The 24,213-nt window shown below is 38.3% G+C and overlaps 1 protein-coding gene across 1 annotated transcript in view; it reads left to right on the top strand.

Moving 5' to 3' along the window:
• ofcc1 (orofacial cleft 1 candidate 1) overlaps positions 1-24,213 on the top strand; it is a 136,580-nt gene that overhangs the window by 42,506 nt on the left and 69,861 nt on the right. The window contains exons 3-5 of the mRNA XM_087845507.1: positions 22,589-22,611; positions 22,728-22,798; positions 23,181-23,356. Coding sequence (XP_087701633.1) covers positions 22,589-22,611; positions 22,728-22,798; positions 23,181-23,356 — 270 coding nt within the window. The remainder of the gene's footprint in view (positions 1-22,588; positions 22,612-22,727; positions 22,799-23,180; positions 23,357-24,213) is intronic.

The raw sequence follows: 24,213 nt of genomic DNA, 5'->3' as shown, positions 1-24,213 counted from the left end.
TGTGATCTCATTTTTGAGTCAAGGTTCAAAATCTCAGCAGAGATACACGTTTCCATCTCACTAAAATGTTTTCCTAAGAAGTTACACATGCAACTCTAACTGCTGTTTTTACTGCCTCCTGTCTGGGCTTTGAGGTCACCTCTTACCTTTAATTAGCTCCATCCGTCTGTCCTTCCTTTCATCCATTTTTTTCCCCCAGTTTTCCTATTTATCCTTTTTGACCTTGACTTTGAATAGTTCAGCCCAAGCAAGATGGACTTTAATTCCGACAGGTGTATTTTTTCCCACTGGATCACTTTAAATAAGGGCAACATTTATTTGAAAAATGTGGCTCTGATGATGTGTAACATCATGGAGGATGATGCCAAGGTAGGATACATGTTGAATTATTGATGGTGTTGGTGGTAGAGCAGAGTAAGCAGATATTTGATGAAGATTTTGGATGAGATACTCTGAACAACCTGCTCATAAATGTAGTACTAAGTGCTGACGTGCCAGAAGCTCTCCTTAATTTTTTGATTACAAGCAGCATTTGCAAAGCTGCTTTGTAAACACACACACTCCCAATCTCATTCATACATTTAAACACCTAACTTGTTTCCCCCCTTAATCCTAAGATAACCAGATGGTTTGCTTCCAGATACTATTTATCTAACAGCACTATTATTGATATGGATGGCGATAATGGGCAGGGGTTGGGGAGAGGACATGGTGCGGCAGCATTCCTGGTAGCCACTCAGCCAGCTGGAGAGTTAGTACTGCTGAAAGCAAAGAGACTTCCCACCCATTTTTCAGAAGATCTACAGGTACCTGCTACTGCAGCCAGTGTGTTTGTTTGTGTTTATACACTTTTTCGACTACATTAACAAGTCATTAAAAAGCAACCATGGACTAGTGAGACATAGATCTTAAACAACTGCAAGCAATGCCAGAATGTGTGTGCAAATAATCCAAATAAGTGGGCACTGAGCAAAAATAAACAAAGCAAGCATAAGTTGAAAAATTACTAAATTTCACCATCAAGACACTGGTTAACATTTTATGACAGAAAAATCAGAATAAATCTGGACATAAAGGCACAGAATTACAAAGAATTGTATTGTAATTAACCAGAAACATCATCTCATTATTATGAGTCATGGTCATGCCAATCAAAAAGGTCAGTCCTATAAAATTATATCACTTCCTTTTCTTTCAAGCAATACGGAAGAAATCGTTAATAACTGAGCTGTAGCCAAAACAAGACAGTAGGACAGCAAGATGTGAGGAAGCTAAGCGTTTCATTTTTGAGAAGAGTGTTGATAGAAACCTGGGGTTTCCTCTCTTCTTTCTGATATGTGATGTCTCGTCTTTCTTGTGGACATGAACTAAATATAAATAAAAGGGCAGAGTGCACAGGTATGAGTCTGAGTAGAATAAAAATGGTAGACACATGCAGACAGATACATTTTTGATTAGCTTACTCACTGCACAGGCTGAATGGTAGAGAAGCTGTTGAATGAATGCTCGTGCATTGCTCATTTTCTACAATTCATTTTTATTTCTCTACTCTATCACCACTGTTCACACATGTTGGTTTTCAGTTGCAATTTTTACTTAAAATGTTGTGGCGAAATTGGAGTAAACAGGCCCCGCACCACTGGCCTCCTCTCCTTTAATAGACCTGGTTAGTCTGAAAATCTCCTTGACTCAAGTTGTTTAATGACCATGGCTAATGCTGCTGTGCTCCCTCCTCTCTTTGTCTTGTCTGTGTAGCCAGCCTAATCACTGCTGACAGTCAGCTTTGCTCTTTTATTAGCTCTGCGTCGCTTGCAATCAGTGACAGTGAAGTCAGGCAGCAGGAAGGGCTTGTGTGAACTCAACACCCACTCTGGCCCAATGTTCAGACTTGCACACACAGACACACACATACACACAAATGTGTACATATGCATCATCACAAAAAAAACCCAAAACCTCCCTAGTTAAATCAACAATCACGCAGCCTCTGACTTGCACACATGCAAATGAGCAGTGTATGTGCAGAGACACGCACGGCCATAAATTCATAAAAATATCTGCAGCGATGTATGTAAGCACAGACTTGTCCATACATGCATTCATACATTTGCTTTCAAAATAATGGAACAGCCTTGACAGCCACTGGCCTCTCTGTATGTGGGTCAGGCCGATGCAAAGCTGTATTGATTTTTTTGGCTGTGTGTCTAACTGCGTGCCCCCGTGTTCAAGAGGCTGACTGCTAACACGACAGCTAGCAAGCATATCTAAACGCGCACACACTCATTCACAGATGAGAGGTTCCACAGTTTGCTAGCCCTTCTCGTCAGTGCCCCACGAATTGGCAGACAATGAACTTATTTGATAAAGAGGAGGGCTGACATTCGAACGGGCAATTTGTGAGCGACAGGCCAGGAGAGAGGGATGGGGGTGGGAATAGGGGGTCAGGAATTTGCTTCACTCTCTTTAGAGAATGTAGCGTCACCCATATGTCCGTCTGCCCTGGTGCATACTCGATGGAGTGGAAGAACAGGGATGTGAGAGTGCTCTCTCTTTTTTATTCTCTCTCTACTTCCAGCCTATTTTTGCAGGGCTGACAAGCTTTTCTCCCAACTCTGGTGCAGAGCGAAAGCTTAATGCTGTTTTGTCTATTGCATTAAACCATGGAATGGCCATTTAGGCCACTATGTAGGCCACACAAAGCCAGAAAGAGACAACTTTAAAACCTGTGCCATCCGTAGCTGAGGTTAGTGCAGTGCACAGCTCTTTCTCAGTGAAATATCTCCAGGATTTTAAAACACTGAAATGTCACTCATCCTGAATTGCCGGAACGTTTCTTTTCCTAAAACGTGCATGCTATATTTAAGCGCTTTTCAGGGATCCCTTATTAATCCCCTTAACTGCAGGTTTGCACCTCATATTTACCACAGCTGACCTTTTGACCCTAGCCACCGGCTAACATCTAATGTTGAAATTGGCTAATTTGTGAAATGGCTGAATTTGGGGCTAAAGACCACTTAGTGCTAATGGCTGGCTCATCTGAATATAAGCGCCATGCTCAGGGGAGGGCATGAACAGGGCAGCACTGCTACCAGTGTTGGTGAGAAGTATTTGCAAGAATTTCCCATCTCAAAGAAGCTAGATGTGTCTCCCTCCCACATCAATCTGAATACCTAAGACTTTCACTGCTTCCATTATCTTGCCATTCGTTATCCTTGTGTGCTGTAGGCTTATTCTCAATTACAGCCATTTATGGTTTCTAGAGTAATTACATCAAACTTCAGTCAGTTACCTGTAAGGTGTGTTCTACTGTAAATTAATTTGGAAGTTTCTGTCTTACTTCCTTTTCATTTGGTAGTAATGGGCTGTACTTCTTTTTATGCAAGACAACTAGAGGGCTGAATGAATTTAGAAGCAGGAATCTGACCTCATGAGGGAAAGCAAAATTCCAAGAGTTCAGAACAGTTTCTATTAAAACCGAGAGACTGAACACGATATGTGACAAATGCCGCACATGGAGGGGAAAAAAAGATGAGTCATTTGTTCTCTGTTAATAGGAAGATAATTTAACACATTATTACCACATTTTTTAATTAGAAACAGCTTAATTTGTGCGATGGTAATTGGAATGATGATTCAAATAGACAAACTGTAGTGTTGTGCAAAGTAACTAAAAGTAAAGTAACCATCTTAAAATAGTTTTATTGTAACTTCTTATAGTCCAGTAAAATAAATCCACTTATTGTGCAACCAAACTATCTACAGACCACCACTTATTCTATGTACAGCTGCTAGATGTTCTAGGACAGTGGTGTCCAAACTCAGGCCTCGAGGGCCGGTGTCCTGCAGGTTTTAGATGTGTCGTTGATCCATCACAGCTGATTTAAATGGCTAAATGACCTCCTCAACATGTCTTGAAGTTCTCCAGAGGCCTGGCAATGAACTAAACATTTGATTCAGGTGTGTTGACCCAGGGTGAGATCTAAAACCTGCAGGATAACGGCCCTCAAGGCCTGGAGTTGGCCAAGTCTGTTCTAGGAGAATATTTCCACGTCTTATGGGAATTTAGACTTTTTCCAGATATTTCATGTAATCCCAAACTATCTTTGGAGATTGCAAACAATATGATGAAGGGTATATGTATTTATGGTTGCCTGTCCTGCAGAGCGAATCTTGGATCAATCATACAACTTCCTGATGGTACGGTCCCTAAAACTTTTTTTTTGCTGTATTCTGTTTCCCAAGATACAAACATCATCAAATACTAAAAACACTTTTGGAAGGAGTACGGTGCTTTTTCAGTGGAATTACACAGAAAATATGCATGATGACAGCTATACCTGAGAAAGCATATTTACTTCCAGCTTCTTCACTTTCTCTTCCCTGTAATTTGTGTACTGGATGTTATACTATCTTCGTTACCTTCAGCATATTTAGCCAGCCCTTCATTTGCACTCGTCATTTAGGCTAACAGCTTATTCAGCCTGTTTATGGATGGCCCCTCAGAGCTAAATTAATAGAAGAGGCTTTGGGGACCAGAGAGGAAAGTCATAAGCAAGACTGTAATGCTCATTTGCAACGCAGAGGCTAATTACCAATTTGCCACTCTCCAATCTTGTTTCATAATACTTTCACGACTCAACTTCTTTTGTGTTTTGGTGCCTGCGAGCGATGTATGACTTTTATACAACAGAGGATGCTTTGCTTCTGTCTTCTTTATAACTTCATGTGCTGGAGATATTGAGCTTATAGAGTTGCTCCACACAGGCCCACATTAAACACTGGCTCATGTGAGAGTGGTACTGTGATTGCCTTCAGATTTGACAGTCTTCCCTTCAGTTGCATTTTTTTTTTTGTCTCATGAAGAAAAAGAGAGGTAGATGTGACAAAGCATCTGAGGGAAAGAGTGCAATTGGACATAAATCATCACTCTAAGCTATTCAGTGGTTAAACTTCTAAAAAGATCTTATCATTTCCTTTTGAGATTCAGAAAATGTGGATAATTTTACAGATAAGAATTTTGCAATAACAACACTTAAAAAACAGACTTTGCAAGCTTTACTTATAACCTATAGTTTACAGCAGGACAAAATGCTCAGATGTCAGGTAATCAGGGGTGATTATAAATAATAACACACTTTTTTTAAAAATATATGTTTTTAGGGATCATAGATGCATGAAAAATATGAACTGACAAAGCAGTATAAGCACCCTGAGATACGTTACCTGCTTTTAAAATGCCTTTCTTCATTGAAGCCCTGAAAAGACAGACAGAAAAGGAATCTGGAGGGTTTACTGTATTTGACAAAAGCTTTGCTGAACACAATCCAGTCAAATAATTTTGTCAGATCTTAACAGAAAAGTGAAGTCTGATTTCTGAAGGACTCCGGGGTGACGTGTTGACTCAAGGATTAACAAACCTGAGTTATAACATGCGTTCACGAAATGAATGTTGACTCCAGCCTTTTATGTACTTTTCAGCTATGGTTAAACATCTTCTACACAGTAGCTATTAATGCTGCTCATCTCACAGCAAACAAACAATGGATTACCCAGCTTTAGAGACTGCATTCTCGAGAATCCATCACTTATGACTTTTGGGTGTTAATTATGTGTCTGCGTGAATGCTGTCAAGGCAAATGCCAAAACATATAGCATTAATATCTTGTTGTAGACTTTCACATTCCTATGAGAGCACATAATCCCCATTGAAACCTCTTTTTTTTGTACTGACATGAAGGAGCTGCCTAGCTAGTATATGTGGAAAATTAATTTGGGAAATCAAATTGAAAAGAAACTTGTGGTTTTCTCATAACCACTAAAGGAGCTAGCTTACAATCCTTATAGCTTAAATTTTTACCTATATCCCAGTCTTCTTTCTGACTGCCTTTTTATTTGGGCTATTTATATCTGACTGCTCAATGCTAGAAAGCTGCTAGCTTACTCTGTTACAGCTACTTGCAAAGCTATGGTGTCCCTGCAAAATTAAACAATAAAGTAAACAACAAAAACCCACAAGAAGTTGCTGTGTGGGCTACCATTTTCTTTCATATATTGTTTACTCACCTCTGCTATTGCCTTGAGATTAGCTAATGTTAAAGGTTATTTTGTAATATGTTCAAGATGTAAAGACAATGAGGTCATGTAGCCATATTCAAGTCACGTGTTTCTGGGAGGAGTCTTGACAGTGGTGCTCAAGCACCTGTCCTTTTGGCCTCTTCCTTGGTAAGTGCACTTTTTGCAAGACAGTTTTTTGTGTTTTCTTTTTTTATTTCAATTTTAATCTTAAATTTTGCCCATAGCACACAATTCCCAATTAAAGAATGTCATTTCCAGCAACTATATTTTTATAACTTTGCCAGAGCACACATAAGCAGCTAAGCCTGCCAATCGACCGCCATTATGTCTCTAAGCTGCTTTTTTCTGGTGAGCCAGGTAATGATGGTGTTTGCCCTAGCCTCATCCATGTGCTATCAATCAATTTAATACAGCCAGCCAAACACAAGCAATGATAATCCACTTTTAGCTTATAAAAAGCAACGCGTGAGCTCAGTCAGTCTCTTTGTTTGATGGCTGAAAGAATTAGGTGATTATTTTTCTACACAAATACTTTTTAATAATTATCATTATTATTTTGGATGAAAACAACGTAAACACATCTAGTCAGAGCGGACAAACCAGGTGTCTGGTTCTGTGGGTGCTTCATGAGGTTGGGCTTTTGCTCTGAGTGGACAATGTAGCAGTACAAACAAAATGAACGAATATATTCGTTCATTTTGTTTGGTGTTGTTGATGCAAAATTTGTGCGACTCTGCAAGACATGAGTAGCAGCAAATTGCGTGACATGCTGCAGAGGAAAAATACAACAGAGATGACAGAGTTGATGCCCTGAATAGTTTGGATAATTTGCTCATCATCAGACTGAAATATTCCTAGCATTCTCCAAAAAAAATTACAATTCAAAAATGCAAGTCACAAACCTAAATCAGTGTCGGTCACTGTTATTGATCAAATGTCTTTAAACCTTAAATGTTGCATATTCATTTGATGCTAATTAACCCTTAATTACTGCTTTTGTATTCAGCAATTGCCACAATCCCAAGAAACAAGAGATTTGGAAAATGAAAGGAAGAGAACTACAGCAGGCAGTCCAGGGTAGCAGCTCACTTCTGTCATGGATCAGGCCAGCTATCAGTAAAGCCGTGGGAGGGAGATATATATTATCACCTATTAAACATCCTAAACAGTGACTGCAAAACACCAGGCTCTGTGTGAAATAATATTTTTGTAGAAATCTGTTGATTTTTGATCTGATAGATGTTTACATGATTGTAAATAAATAAATCATTAAGTATGTAAGCCACTAAATGATGTGATATTTTGTAGAACCTTTAATTATTTATTTTTGATTAATACTCATGTAGCCTTCTGTGGCTTGAGCAGCTTAGTTAGCTGCTGGTCTTAAAAATTTGTGACAAATTTCAAGTCTTATTTTGAAAAGAACCTTTATACACATACCAATTTTGAAATCTACAACATCCACTGAGTTTGAGAGTGACACAAACAGAGAAAAATGCAATTTTACCCCAGAGAACTCCTAGTTCTCAATGTGTCCTTGCTTCCCTTGTGCGTTAATATGTCAGTGCACACACAGAGCAGTAAACCGAGTGTTGAATCATTAACTGTAGGAAATAGATCATTAAAAGTTCAAAAGAGATCTAGGTTAAACTCACAGAGTGAACATTATACCCTTTAAAAAACTTAAAAGGCAAGAGGCAGAGGACACATAGTCTATGAATAGTCCAATGAGCTTGCTACTGCCTTTAGGGTCAGTGTTGCATGTCCACTGAAGACAAGCTAAGAGGAGTTGCTCATTGGACATTAACATTTCAAACGTACTCCTAGAAATTTAGACACACGTGTGGGTTAGCTAACAACCTCAGACATCATGGTTGAACTCATTTGAGGCAATCAGCTGCTGTTACAGAAAGTGGTTAACCTGGACAGCTCAACTATTTCCTGGTACATTAATTAAAACAGAATATGTCCTTGTGAGCCATTGATGAACTGGTTTAAATAAACTTCAGAAACCTTGCGTACAGTATTTTCTAGAGTCACTTTTTGAGATTTCAAAAAATTAAGCACACATCCTCTCGGAATATTTAATTAAGTTGTCTTACATACACAGGCATTTCTGTGGAACACAGCAGTTCTTACTGTTCACATTGAATGTGAAGGCATGACTGTCAGGAAATAATGACAGTAATGTATACTATGTATACTATCTGTCTATAATTTAATACAAAGCATCACAACATTAGAAAGTTGTTTGACAGGGTAAACTGTTGAATGTCAAGAAGAATAAACTGAAAATCCTAGAAAACCTGTTTAATAAATGATTAGACAAATTCTTAGATAAATATAAATTACTCTCTGACAGTCAATATGGATTCAGATCAAAAAGATCAACATCTCTGGCATTAATCGAATCAATTGAGGAGATTACAAATGCTATAGATCAGAAACAGTATGCAGCTGGATTATTTCAGGATCTCAAGAAAGCATTCGACACAATCAATCATGACATATTAATTAATAAACTGGAACGGTATGGGATAAAGGGGGTTGTACTGCACTGGGTGAAAAATTATTAAAGTGACAGGAAACAATTTGTGAAGCTGGGTGTCCGTTCCTCATCATGCTTGGACATTGCTTGCGGTGTTCCACAAGGCTCTGTACTGGGTCCAAAATTATTTATTATTTATATAAATGATATTTGTAAGGCATCTGATATATTAAAATTAGTATCATTTGCAGACGACACAAATATTTTTTGTTCTGGGGGGAATCTAAAGGAGCTGCTGGATACAATTACTTCAGAAATGTGCAAAATGAAAAAATGGTTTAACAGGAACAAACTTTTGCTAAATCTAAGTAAAACTAAAATAATCTTATTTGGGAATTCCCTTAGAAATGCACAAGTGCAGATTCATATAGATGGTGTGGAAATTGAAAGAGTACTTGAACAAAAGTTTCTTGATGTGATTATAGATGATAAATTAAACTGGAAGTATGAATCATATAAATAACAAATAACACATTCTGGACCACAAATCCCTCCATATTTACTATTGTTCCCTGATTGCACCGTATTTGCATTACTGTGCAGAGGTTTGGGGCAATACTTACAAATGTTCGCTATCATCAGTCTTTATATTACAAAAAAGGGCCATAAGGATAATGCATAAAACTGGTTACTGAGATCATACAAATCCACTATTCTTAAAATCAAAAATTCTAAAATTCACAGATCTGGTTCATTTTCTCACTGCACAAATTATATATAAAGCAATAAATAACCTGCTTCCTGACAGTATTCTAAAACTGTTTTCTAAAAGGGAACGGGGATACAATTTGAGGGGGGAATTAAATTTAAAACATCCTCGTATCCGTACAACATTAAAAAGTTTTTGCATCTCTGTGTGTGGAGTGAAGCTGTGGAACAGACTAAGTAAAGACATGAAGCAATGTCCAAGCATGGCTCAATTTAAAAAGTGGTTTAAGGATATGGTTTTTGCAGGGTACAGGGAGGAGGTAGATAGGTGTGTGTGGGTGCACGGGTATGTTGGTATGAGTATATATATCTGTAGGTTGTGTATCCTTTGAGGTGTTACTGGGGTTATTAAAAATGTGTATATGTGTATATGTGTGTATGTGTATATATGTATGGATAGATATATAATAAATAAATAAATAAATAAAAATACACATGACATATAATGTAATTGCAAGGAGGTATTTCTGTAGACTGTTGATTACTAGATAGTGGAAAAGGGGTGGGATTAAATAAGCGTATGCTTCTTCCTGCTCCTTTTTGAACATGAAAGTTATTTGTAGTTGTGGTTGCTCGTTTTCCTTTCGTTTTGCTTTGTTTGTTTGTCTCTTTTTAATTCTATGTTGTTGTACTTTTTCAACATGTTCAAAATAAAGATTCAATCAAATCAAATCAATCTTTCAAACCCAACGAGTTAACAATTCTCATACAGTTCTAATGACCGTTAAAGTTTGAGATTATGTTATTGAGGAACCTTTTTTTTTTTCAGAAATGAAGTTAAACAGGAATACAGAAGGTTTTTCTAAGCAGAAGCTCGTCCAGCTTTGCAACTGTGTGTATATAATAGGAATTAAACTGTACTTAATAGGGGAAAAATGTCTGGATTTACTCTGATCTGCAGTGATCACACCTGATGTCAGGTTTTAAAACCCAAGTAACTACTCCCACTATTATATATTATAGGAATAATTTAGTGTCATTACAGTACAGTTAGGATTGTAATTCAATTAGAATTTATTAATGAACATATTAATGTAATTGCACTTTTTATTGCAAACAAAGGGCATTAGATTGGAACATGCCCAAATATACAAGGAAATACAATTTACAAGCCAAAACAGAGTTTGTACAATTCCAGCAAGCCTTAACATCAATTCTTCTTCAAAACATGCTTTCTTAGTCAAGCTTTCTTGTAATTTCTTTAAGTGGTCTTCAGGAATAGTTCTCCAGGCTTCTTTAATTGGCATTCAGAGCTCTTCTTCTTTTGCTTGTTTGTTCTATTCTCTGTCGAGATGATCCCACACTGCTTAAGTAATGTTGAGGTTTAGGCTCTGGGGAGGCCAATCCCCGACAGGAAGTCTTTCATTGTGTGTTTTTATATCCAGGTATGATTTTACTGCATTACTGTGTTTGCATTCATTGTCATGCTGAAAAATGAAGCTGCTGCCAATCAGATGCTTTCCAGATGGCACACACTCATTGTTGTACCTCTCTCCCGGACTTCTCCACATATATTGATGATTTGAACCGAAATTTTAAATTTGGATTTATCACTTTATAATTCTTATAAAGTGATGAATTACAAATTAAAAGAAAGTTTGGCTGCTTAAGACTTTTACACGATGTTGTATGTCATGTTTTAGTTACATGTTTGATGTTTAGTTGTTCAAATAAGTCAATAAACTTAAGATACTTTAAGCTAAATATAACCAATCACCAAGCAGCAGTACGGTTTTATATTAAATATTTCTTTTGATGTTTGCTGTGAGTCACCAAAGTTAAGTTGCAGCAATCGATAAAGCCAAACTTGTATGTTCACTCATGTCTCAGACTTTATTTCTTATCGTATCCTATACATGCCAACCCTTTGAGCCACTAACAGAGTGCAGCCTCTGGCTTCCTGATCTTTAAAAAGAGATCATAAGTCCTTCACTCTGACATGTCTTCGCTGTATTTCAGAATAAATGGCAAAGAAAGAAAAACAATGTATTTATAGCACAAAGTTTCCTAACAATTGTCTAATTTCCTGAAGCATTTTGGGTGCTCATCAAAAGGGGCAGACTCACTGCCTGTCAAAAATAATAAATAATAAATTCTTGTCATATGGAGTCATTTGCATGTGAAAAGCCCCTTGTTGGTCACCAAAATGTTTCTCAAACACGTCCCTCTTCCTCTCAATTTCTGTGAGATCATGCCCTAATGATGACCCTAGGCACACTTTTAATCACTATTTGCATTGCCCTTTTAAAAATTATTCCACTCCTCTGCACAATTTTAACCATAGAAACAGGAGAAGGATTCTTGTGATTAACTCCCTTATAGACGCAATCCTTTAGGGCCACGTCAGTTTTCTCTTTGACATTTGAGGCATTCAAAATAAGTGATGTGAAATTTTAAAGTGAGTTCACATGTGCTTATGGTGCATCGTGTAAAGCAAGTTTCCTTCTACAGCAATTTTTCTCGAGATTGATGAAACCAAAGTTGAGGTTTTACATGCAAGCCACTTTAAAAAAAAATGTCACTCACTCCCACTCTTATAGATCTACATGAACTCTACGGTGAAAGAGACAGCAAAGCGAATTCAGAAAAAAAAAATCTTGACAATAGATACAGAATTTTTTTTCTTTTTTGACAGAATTGCACTAACACTTACTCTTAGCAACACCTTTTCCAGTTTCACTTACCTATAAAATCCAACAGGTCACCAATGACTTGTCAAGGTTTAGGGTTACAGTTGGGTATTGTTTTAAAAGGCAGGTTTTTCTATATTAGAGGACGTTGAAATAAAAAAAATGTCATAGATTTTGCCATTACAGTTTCTCTGTGAAAAGCTTTTTTCCATTTCTGTAAAAACGCACACAGACCCCAAACCTTGCCCTTAACACTGAACAGATTCCCAGTAACCTGGTGGCTGTTAAGGCATTATGTACACGCATAGGAGGCAGTTTCAGATAAACAGTATATAATACAGATCAGTGTTTCATCCTTTTTAATTTTAACATTTAGCATAAAACAACAGTATAAACTTTTTTTTTTTTACATCAGTTTCCTATACTTGGATCCAAGAAATAGGTTTATGGTGCTGCAGCGCCACATTCATGTTTGAGTAATCTACAGTACATGCGAATAATAATGTAGCCTTCAAGGTTTATATATTTTCCCTTCATGGGCGATGTTATTAATAGCCTCATCTTTCTTGCTGCCTTAAATACAGGGTGAAATATTTTGACAAGTCCATAGCAAAGGGAGAGAGGTCCAGGCCAAAGAAACATTTGTTTGAATTAATCATTCGATTGTGAATTAACGGTAGGTTTACATCTCGCTGGACCTTTCTCTGTAACTCTGACATCACCTTGAGTCAGAATGTGCAATTGCTCCTGTAAGTCACATCTGTGTCTATTTAGGGAAAATCTTTACAGAGATAAATTATTTTTGAGCAATGAAGGATGAATCTCTTGTGTTTTCTTTGACCTTGTGAGCAAAATACAAAAAGTAGAGCAATCGATCTCTACCCTCTGAAGATACCACAATATTGTATTTTGGAATGAACAGCGGGGGGGAAAAAAAAATAGAAGTGAAGCCAGATGAACAGCTGTATTGAGATAAACCGTCACCCCATATGCTGAGGGAAAACAATCTCTGCACATTACAGAGAGTGAAGATGAAAAAAATAAGCTTAATCAACTAACATTGATATTACTTCTGGCAATTAGGAGCATGCTGGTAATGATATGAGTTTTCAGCTGTAAATAATTATGCTGCCTGCGGGCCATGCTTTAATTCTCGGCTGTATCTATAAACAATAATCAAACCAACAGCAGCAGGCTAAAAGTTGGAGATTTGTGGTTTGCAGAGCAGCGGTTGAGGAGCAGCTTATTGGAGCCCTGTGGTGATGCCAGTAGTCAGGGTCACCTTCAGGTGCTCTCTCATCTGTACACCAGCGCGCTGTTCTATTGATCAGCCGGGATGTTTCAACACAACAGATATACATATGCAGCTGCACAAAAAGCACATGTGAACGTATATGAAAGTTTGTGCAAAGACGTGCACATGAATGCATAGGTCCTCCTACCTATATATCGTGTGTATGCATGCTTTCTGTGCACACATGCATAAAGCTGGCATGCTTTACTCATTCTTCACATTAAACTTGTGCCATGTATGCAGGAAGATGCTTTCACCAGTGCAGACAAGTGAACACAAACAATATAGGGGATGTAAAAAAAACATGTGACACCGAATATAAGTTTGTATTAGAACTTAAACATATTAACATTTAGGTTATATTAATAGGATTTCCCTGGCAATGATTACAATAATACTAGGTTTAGGAAACTGACTCAGAACTTAATGTGCTTAACATGCTTGTTTACTCAGTGCTCCTAAAATTAATACCAGTTTTAAAAGAGCAACATAGGAAGAAAAACTTTAAATGCTAGAGTGAGACTTGACAGGTAACTTTTACTCACTGTCACACAGGAAGCAGAAATCTGCTGATGTGTTGGGACTAAGATGAAGTGCATAATTAAGGAAACATATGAAAGCCAGCACCAGGCCTGAGATTAATTAGGTGTGTGTCAATACCCTCATCAATATCCGATTAGCTAATGACACATGGCCCAATGAAGGCTATTGATCTTCTTCAAGTATGCGGAGTTAATAGGTTGAAGCCCACACTCAAATGGAAAGCTGACAGAAAGCTGTAGAAACAGTTTCAATGTATTTGGGACACGGGGCCCTAAACACAGCAAAAATCTGAAATGTCCCTTCAGTCATAGACAGTCGGATCACATTCGCGTAATGTGGCCTCGTGGGATTTCAGTGATTGCTGTGACCACAACTGAACTTACTCAGCTTTGCAAGAATTCCCATTCTTTTAGTGATAATTAAAAATGACCCAAAGGATCCCCCTCCCCAAAATGAGAAAAAAAGACTCAATCTAGATTAATAGTGGTGGAATGGCCAACATCATAAGTTGGCCCTTTTATGATAATGATTGTAATGATAATAATGAACACTTGGATGAAGGATGAACAATCCCCTGTCCTGGAGTTGAATCCCTATACAGGTTAATTAGGTAAGATAACATCATTAGCCACTCTCATGCCTGCAAAGAGAATTAATTGGATAAGATGGAGATTTAGGTCTATATTTAATCGCATAAACGATCAATGACAGCTTAGGCAGAAAATGGGAGGTCCAAATCGGTGGGCATCTTATTTAGAATATATTTAACCAGCTTAATAAGCAAAAATAAAATTAAACAAATGTAAAAATCCCAGAGGTTTGTAATATAGATCCTGTAAATACTGCTTTTGATTCAAACGTGCATTAATGATGCGTTGTTGTTCGTAGTTAACTTCTGATTGCTTTCGGCTTTGTTCATTAACCAAAGAAAGAGTGTGATACGGGTCCCCTGAATGAACTCAGAGTGTTCACAGCAGCTATCATAAACTTTTGATAAAACAAAACAGTGACTCCGTAGTGGCAAAAAACAAATGAGGGCTATTCATTGCTGATACATATGAGCAATCTCTCTTCCTCAGTTGAAAAGGCCACCAATGGCCTGATGGCTTTGCAGTCATAAATAAAACAGAGGCTGACTGTTTGTTCTAAGGGAAGCATTAGTAGTTCATGATCTGTTTTAAGGAGACATTAGTGTTAATATGCCTTATGCCAAACATGAATGGGCCAATCCGCTGGGCATTTTGTGACTATCCTTCATAGCAGCTGTAAAGCTTGCTTGGTTTTCTTTGGCTGAGAAATACATTTGTCTGCACTTTCCTTTAAATAATGCATGCGACTCGTGTGAATTGTCACATACTACATAATGGATGTTTACACAGCAGCACGAGCACTTTAACGTCAGTTTGGGAGGTTCACTGGAATCGACACTGAGCGATGACAAAAGGGGGAAGTTTCGTACTTTTGTTCAGGTGAAACTATATGTAAACATTTGTTTGAAGAAGCACCGTACCGCACTCCACATTAATAATTCAGCCTTGTTGAGCAGTGATGCCATCTGTTAGATGAAACTATTGCACTGACCAGACTTTATCTTGCCAGCTTAATGGTGTTGGTCATGGGTTGCCACAAACTGTCAGAAATGTCCTTCCCCAAAATGTGAAATTGGATAACTCACAGTTCCTGCTTCTGTCATTCATGTCGTATTCATAACAATCATCTTGCCGCTCTCGAATAATGAATTGTGTGCTATCTTTCAGATATAAAAAGTTTAAAACCGGACGCGTGTACTTTCACCCAGTGAAAGTGAACATGAGGAGGTCATCTGACACCAAGTGTAAGGGCCTGCTGTTAGGACCTGCGTCACTATCGCCTTGGCGACTGAGGTGTAGCTAACCATAAAGAGGGAGGATTCTGACTTCACAAGGTAACATACCTCTTAATCCTAAGTAATAACAATATCTATGTATTCAGTTACTGTTATGGTGTGCTAGTTATTTGCAAAAGTTTGGCTTAATAATCCATTCAGATCAAATTACATAGTTTAGTGAAAAGCCTTCTTACCTGCTTTTAATTTACCTGAAGAGGAGCAGTTTGACAGAACTCAGAAAAAGGGATTGTTTCTTATGTTACTATGAATTTATAAAATGCAAAGAGCACATTTAAAGTAAATATGCATGCAAAATGGTAAAAGCCTGGCCCCTTTTTTGACTCTTATTGTCAGCCGTGTGAACTGTGTGTTTTGGGGGAGACTGACGGTTGTCAAAGAACAAGAAAAGGCTTCTGTCTGCAAGCAAATAAAATATTCTTTGGTGCGCGATGGCCTGTCTCTTTGTGACTATTGAATTACAGCCCCGATTCGTGTTTGTGGAAACGGAAAAAAAAAATGTCAGGGAAGATTTCAGGTCACACCATGCCTCAAAAAAAGGGGAAGTGCCTTGTCTACTGCAAACACTGATCCCACTGTCATTCTGGATTAGGGGCTGATTGAGCTTAGCTGACTAGATGACAGAGGAGATGGTCTTTCTCAGGGCGAAAGAAGTAGATGGAAAAAGGTTGCAGGTCAAATATAGTGACATTCCTGAGGAACAATGCACACACTTGCGGTATTTTTAATCAGTAGATCCATTGTTCATATTAGTGCTGTCACTATTTTAGACGTCTAGGGTAAAGCACAAGCTCCTTATTTAATATATTCAGTGTTTGAATTTATGCGAATAAAGTTTAACTCTTAAAAAGTTTTGAGAGAAAACCTTTAAAATGCTGCTTTGTGTGGAAAGGTCCAGAAAAAGTCGTGAAAAAGTTCTTTAAATGCCGAAACATTTTCAGTTCCAGAATTTAAAACAGCAATCAATCGACGGCAGCGTTGTCTTTTTAAACTCTGAACCGAGCTGCTTGTTCCCACCATTTTGCTGTGATTGAACAGTTTTGTGGTGTGCAGGTCAAAAACAAATGCAATTGCAGGAAACCGTATATAGATCATTTAGCTGCACCCTGGCTTGTGTCGGCAGAGTGTGTTTGCATGGGTGTATTGCTCAGTAAACACATGAGTTAAATTAACACAGCAGAGAACTCCAAACTTCTTGTCTTTTTTTTGGATTGATACTAGCAAAAAAAAAAAAAAACGTCCAGAAAGTGCATTAAACTTCCTGGACTTTGGGGGTTTGTTGTGCAGTGCTGTAATATATTCACATATGGCTGTTGACAGAAAGCAGAAAAGTGAGCCAGTCCTTTATATGGTTAACAAGAGTACTGGCAATCTCAGTATTTGGCAGAGGGTGTTTAGTTTTAACTACTAATGGACTTATTTTTCTCACAGCATCACAATTTTACAGCCTGTGTAAAACGTTTGCACACACACACACACACATGCAAACACACAATGCCAGAAAAACAGTTCACCAAATTAAAAACAGGAATGTTAGGGTGTCTTTAATTCAATAAAATACACATGTACAGGAAATGCTACAAAGCACCTCTTTATCTAAAAGTATTATCCTTCTTCTGGTGATAAGCGCCATTAGACACAAATAGATGCAGCTGGAAATGTAGCTGAAAAGTTTTACTCTCCACAGTTGTTTACGCGATCGCTTTTTCCTTTCCTTTTTCTTTTTCTCTTTTTTTGTGGGCCGTGATAAGGTGCATGGATATCCTGTGGTCTTTGCCTAGTTAATGTGCGCGGACCGCACACTGGCTCCGCTTTCACTGAGTTATTACGTCGAGTGTAATTTGAAACAATTACAAAAACACTGGCCCACTTGTTACAACACTCATTTTCCCTCACATATACAAACCACAGATTCAATAGCTTTACATGTTTTTCAATCACACCCAGTGGAGCAGTGTTCAGTGTGAAAAAGTATAGCATTTCATCCTAGCTCGCATGGTATGGGATAATCTTTCACATTTTGCCTGGGGTTTGTTTTGCTATTTCAGCAGAAACTTGTGCAAGCCATGTGAATTACCATAGGAAAAGACGATAAAAATACCAAATGATATTGTATCAGATGTAAATGAATAAACACTTTGAATAATCAAGGCAAATAATTTGTTATCTGTGATAATAAATGGTGTTTAGTGTCCTACATTCTCTGAGATGCATTGCAGAGATAACGGTTTTAAGCACACAAGCAGGAGGAGAGTGTGTACTGCTGTGTGTGCTGCAGTAAAGGCTTTCGTACGCACATTCAAATAAACCTTTTTTTGATTTATAGCTCTAATAATATAGGTATGCTTTAAAATAAGAGGCAAATTTAAAGTTTGAAATTAAGTCAATAGCAGCATCTCTTTGCGCTTTTTATTTATTTTTAGTTTTTCATGAGCCTTGGTTTAACTTTATTTTTTTTCCACCATTTTTCACACATTCTGTTTTTTTTAGGCCTGGTCTAAGTTCAGAAATCAGGGTCAGCCAGTGATGATCTTTTGCAGTTTGTGGAGATGGACACCTTTGGCAGTGTGAGTACAGTTTCACTTCTGGCCCTCATAACAGTGTGACTGAACACAGCGAGGTCAAATCCTTGTACCTCCAGCTCTCCCTCTCTCTCAAGGTGCTGGAGCAGCCTGACCATTGACATTTAGCATTCCTCTGTGCTGCCTCTGGGTTTTCAATGGGGGGGGACTGAGAGATGCAGAGGCCAGTGCCTGGTTCTCAAGGGTAAAAACAAAAAGGCTCTTGAAAATCCCAAGGAGTTCCCATGATCCTAGGAAAGACCTTGATCCGACCTGTGTTAGATTTCCATTCCATGGATTAGGACAAAAAGAGCATATTTGGCTCATATTTACTGGCATTATTTTGGTATTTGTTCTGTATTTTTCCCTGGATTTTGGAATTGCAGCGTTTAGACGACTTATCTAAAAATTTGGCAACAATAAGAATTTACAGATTCTCTGCAGTTTATGTTTTCACATCCATTCAGAATTCATGCCCTTCAATGACATTTCTAAGTCGGTACAAAAGCTTGTAGTGACATTTTATGGTAGAAAGTTTTCAAAGTCATTTTTCAAGGTTTTTTTCCAGCAACATACATAATCTGTTAGCATCAAAGGAGCACACATGCATAAATAATTGACTAATTCACTTAAAGGGGGCCAGCGTAGATTAATTAAGCTTGAATACTAATTATGTTTTCTGTCTACACCAACTGACGCGGTTGTTGTTTAGAAGAAACTGTTTGGCGGGTCACAATTACCATGCACATATAAGGCTGCTCTATAAATTGAGACGGTTTCACATTTTAAGGGTAGAATTGGCTTTGTATGCTTTTGAAACAAAATGCTAACCTTATCTACATTCATTTAAATAGAGATGCTTTGTAGATGTTTTAATTATTCTTATGACATTTTATCAATATAACCATTTTTATTATGTGGATAGATAAAAAGAGACTTTGTCAACATGAAAACAAAAGTGGTCATTGATTTAGCAAGGCTCAACTTTTGCCTGTCATATTGTTTTATTGCGTGGAGTTATGATGTGTAGTCGCACATATATGTATATTAATGACTTTACTTGCTGTGTGTATCATACCCTTGGATTCAAACTGTGTTGATCAAGACAAATAAGAAATTATTTTTAGGTACAAGTTGGAGCTCAGTGAAGACACAAAACACATTATGGGATCTCTGTGTAAAGCTCTTAAAACTCTTGTCACTTCCAGAATCACTCTTGTCCCTGAATCCTTTGCCTAGTGCGCAGGGTGCTTGTCTGGAAATGGTAGCTTTAAGTAGCTCAGTGAAGACAAGGTTTTGCTGTCTACTCTCCCCTGGCAAGCAGCGCGCAGGGACAGAGGAAGACAGCTCAAAGCTGGGGCCTTGTTTACAGCTGTGTGGGGAAGAAAACAGGCAGACGTAAATGAGGGTTGACGGTTTCATGAAGCACAATTGGTTGATGGCAGATTCAATGTGACTGGGCTGAACTGGGCGATGATCCGTACAGTATGCAAAATTCACTTTCTAGCTGGTCTGTGCCCACCAGCCCCTAGCAGCGAGCGGTCTTCCCCAAGCCCTTCTAGCTATGCCTTTGAATGCAACAAGAACTGAACAAGGCATTGTTGTGCTCAATTCCTTTTGACAACAATCACATTTAAAAAGAAAGAAAGGGAAAAAAGTCACGATTCTCCTTTTTTGTCACCCGTTGTAAATGATTTTTTTCCGATGTTGGCTGCAAAGTAAGCATTTGGTGTGCTTCACAGTGAAATGAGGTGGAGTGGGTGGATTTAAAGGGGCATATGTAGATGCCTTCAGATGGGAAGAGAATGGGCCTGTTGTGCTGTGCTACTATTTACAGTATGGCTGTTGTGAATGGTATAATACATCCAAATTTCTTGGCGTGTAATTTTGGTGCGGCTCCAAAAGTTTAACACATGTTTGTGCAAAGTCACAGAAAACAGCAGAAACTTTGGCTTGGGCTGGTTTTCACATTTCCCAGTGTACTGCATAGTAAGTCCTGCACCTGACCAATTAGTTGGCTTTTTTTTTTTAAATGAGTCCTTTCTTAGCTTTCATGACAGAGAGTTTTACATGGCAGGATGTGCACCCAGAGCACTGAGTCTGGGGCTACCATATAGAGTCTAGGCTCTTTACTTGGTTACCTTATATTCAAATTGACACCTTTATTTGCAGGGCATGAAGCTATCACACTATGCCAGTGGTTCTTAACCTGGGTTCGATCGAACCCTAGGGGTTCGGTGAGTCGATCTCAGGGGTTCGGCAGAGCCTCCGCCGTGACATGCACGGCTCATTTTGTGCACCAGTAAAAAACATATATATGTCTTGAATTTGAAAAAAATCTTATTTTATTTTTCACTAAAGAGGGGTTCAGTGAATGTGCATATGAAAATGGTGGGGTTCGGTACCTCCAAAAAGGTTAAGAACCACTGCACTATGCACAGTTAGAAACATGGGAACTTTTATAAATCAGAGTAATACAAAATATGCTTTGAGGACAACCAGTGTAAAGACAAACAAAGAAAAAAAGAACAGAGCCAAAAACCCTTCATGTTATGTGCTTAAAATGTAAAGTCTGCTATAAATTATGAAGTAAATGATATTGCAGATATTTCTAATTAGGCTGTTAGCATAAAGGGTGGCTTCATCTTAAACGTCCACTCTTCAGATGGTTTGTGGTTCAATCCCCAGCCACATGCCACAGTGTCCTTGGGAGAAACATTGAACAATAATAGCAAACACCTGTGTTGAAAGGACTTATAAATGCAGACCATTAAAGTCTGAATCTGAAAATCAATCACAGTAGCAAACAAATCTGAAATGTTTCTAATCACAGTATGTGTTGTTAAAAGGCTGAACAACAAGCTTTTAGTGTCAAGGGGGAAAAATGTAGTGTGGATGGACATTATTTTATATTTAGTCATTAAGGATTTCCGAATTGGCTCTGAGGTTCCAATAACAATCAGCATTTTAATACCATATAAAGAATGCAAATACCATTTAGCTTATTCAAATCACTACTTTAGTTTACAGGATAATATTATTTAAGTCGTCTGGTGTACAAATGAAGAGTGTGTGCGTTTTTATTAGCAAAAAAAGAACTGTCTGATTAATTTTCTTCTAATTGTTGCAGGGAATGTCGATAATTTGAGTATGCACCTGAACATTAGTGCAGAAAGTTCTGTAAATTGTTTACTGAAATGTAAAAAAAAAAAAAAAAATCGGAGAGAGAGAAGAAGAAGAAGAAAATGAAAGAAACGACATGGAGACATCTTCACCAATGCCAAATTTGTCTCTCATTTTTGTATGTGCAACTCAGAGAAAATGATTGGTACCCAGTCGAAAAGAAAATGGTTTTTAAATAAGTTACAATTAGATAAGCATTAATCTCAGTGGTATAAATGAATGTCTTGCTGTAGGGCTTGTTGAATGTAAAAACAGATTTACAAAAACTCCTCTTACCAGATTGGTCTGGAAGTAGTCCTCTGCTATTTTAATTGCTCTGTCATTTAGAGTCGAAATAAGCCCTCCCCACCCATTCTGCCCCTTGATTTTTCCTTTGAAATTAAATATTGTATACAAATACATGCTGTTCATGGGCATGAGCACAGTTCATCACTGAAATCTGCATAAAATGATGCTTAAAAAGCTCCATACGCTCTGAGCAACGAAGCTCTTTTATATGGCGCATTCTTATGTAAACATATCAATAACAAAAACAACTACTTATGCTTTTTACCTCGGCTTTCTTATTGTTCTGCTTGTCCGCAGAAATGAGAGAAATGTGGGAGTGCGGGGTTTGTTCCACATACTCTTGATTTCAAAGAAACCCATACTTTCTCTCTTATAGCCTTTCTTCTTTTTTCTTTCCACTTCATACCAGTGAAGACCACCTACAACTCCAAGTCGGAATAGAGTGTTCACTTAGCCTGCCTTTGTATTCCCCCTGCCGCCATTTATATTAAATTTGCGGCATCTTCAAGAATAAGTCCTTCATCAAAAATCTGTCTTTACCAAATGCAGGAGACCTGACATAATGTTATTTAAACACCACTTCTCTCCCTCCTTTGAGGGTTTTTAGGTTGAGTTCATGTGAATGGAAGTAATGAGAAGTGTGCCTGGATTTCCATACTCATTTGCACACCGAGACGGTGTACTCTCATGCAGCTTGTGCAGAAAAAAAGAAAGAAAGAAAGAAAATGCATAATTTTCCAGGCGCGAGTGTTGTTGCCCATTCTTTTTAGAAACAAGGAGGGAGTATTTTAATGTGACCTTCATTACACATTCATGTCAACTTTTCTTATCTATTTATGATTAAATTCTTTTCCACTCCTGTTGTTCAATTAGTGCTTGACCCCTTTAGCGGCGATGTAAATTAAATGACATTTCAGTGTCGTCCCATATTTAAAATACTGCGTTAGTTGCGGATCATAAATGATGATCTTCATTCTGCAGCTAATTTATTCATTTAACAATTTCCCTCCAGAAGTTACAGCAGAAGGCTCTGCAGCAACCTAAGCAGAAGAAATCCAAGTCGGCTGAATTTCTGATGGGTGAGTCCTGCTTGATGAGTTATTGCTCATAATTTGTGTAAGGATTAATTAACTAATTACAGACAAATGGCTTTGGGCTAAATTTTGCTCTTGCTTGTCAGGGCGCAATTTGTAATTATTTTAATCATTTCTTCTTCTCCTCTTTTTTTTTTCTCCTCCTCCTGCAAGATTCTGATTTAATTTTAACCTAATTGTGTTTTAGCATCATTCGAGGAGGATGCGCTTGAACATTTCGGGGCAGTCAAAGCACCGATAGAATTCTGTTGTTTATAAATATGCCTTGTTTTTTTCTTTTTTCTCTTAATGACTCACTTTGATGTAAGTGTTGTCCCGGCCCTGTGTGTCATTGTATTTTCATTTATGTTTCTATTTATTCTGTCAGGGAGAGAAGCGAGAGCTAATGTGGTGGGCATTGAAAACCCAGCCTTTGATGGAGAAAGAAGCACCGAGCGTTCCATTCCTCCGGTTTGGCTCGGGAGAGAAATTCGAGGTGACAGGCCAGATAGCACCCTTGCAGCTCACCAAAAAAAAATGGAGCCGCGAGCCCCTGCCAAAGAAAGAGGTGAAGCTTCATTCTTCATTAGCCTCAAATTTGTTGACAGTAGATGTGTTCCTGATCTAACCTTTCTCTCACTGTCTCTTTCCTTCTCTCAGTCTGTAGCTTTCCATTTGGGGGGCCCTTCGTCCCTGCATTCCAAAGCAAGCGTGTCCTAACAAGCAACTCTCGTATAACTTCTTCCTTCGCTGGAGAACGCTACAGTAGTGGGTGTTCTATCTCTATCTAGAAGTACCCTCGACACAATCAGCCTTGACTCCCACTCTCGGCTACATGCCTTGTGGTGGGCTGGAGTCATAGGAGAGTGCATTTACATACGCTACTACGCTATCGAGCCGATCCGCTGTCTGTGTGGTGTACTCACAACGCCCCCAAAACACAGCTTAAGGCCAATCAGGCATACGAATATGCCCCCTTATAATTCAGTATGTCAGAGAGAACTCTTGAGGAATGGGATGGTAAATTAGGATGTGTTCGAGGTTGTGAGTGTGCCAGTTTTCTCGGGGATGAGTCACATGTTAGATTCTTGATTTAATATGGTTTATTTTGCGTTTGCTGTGTATGGCTAGTAATTATTATCTATTTTGTCATTATTTTTTATGCACAAGAGGCAGAGCAAATCCTGGGTGGAAAATAAAGTTCATTCTCAAGTTGCTCTGGAAAAGCAATCATCTTTTTTTCTTCTCTCCCACCATCGGCTCGCATTTGGTGTGAATTAAACACTGTCAATATCCATTATAAGGATTTGCAAGGTAGGCGACCAAATCCGGAATCAGAGAGCGAGCCCCATCCGTTCAGAGAGGAGCGTTACATCTGACTGCCAGTAACTCAGAGTAGCGCTGCGATTGGACAAGGGAAGCCTG

This window comes from Neolamprologus brichardi, chromosome 9 (genome assembly GCF_056152115.1).
Source record: "Neolamprologus brichardi isolate AB-2024 chromosome 9, ASM5615211v1, whole genome shotgun sequence".
NCBI lineage: Eukaryota > Metazoa > Chordata > Actinopteri > Cichliformes > Cichlidae > Neolamprologus > Neolamprologus brichardi.
This window is presented reverse-complemented; position numbering and strand designations above follow the sequence as displayed.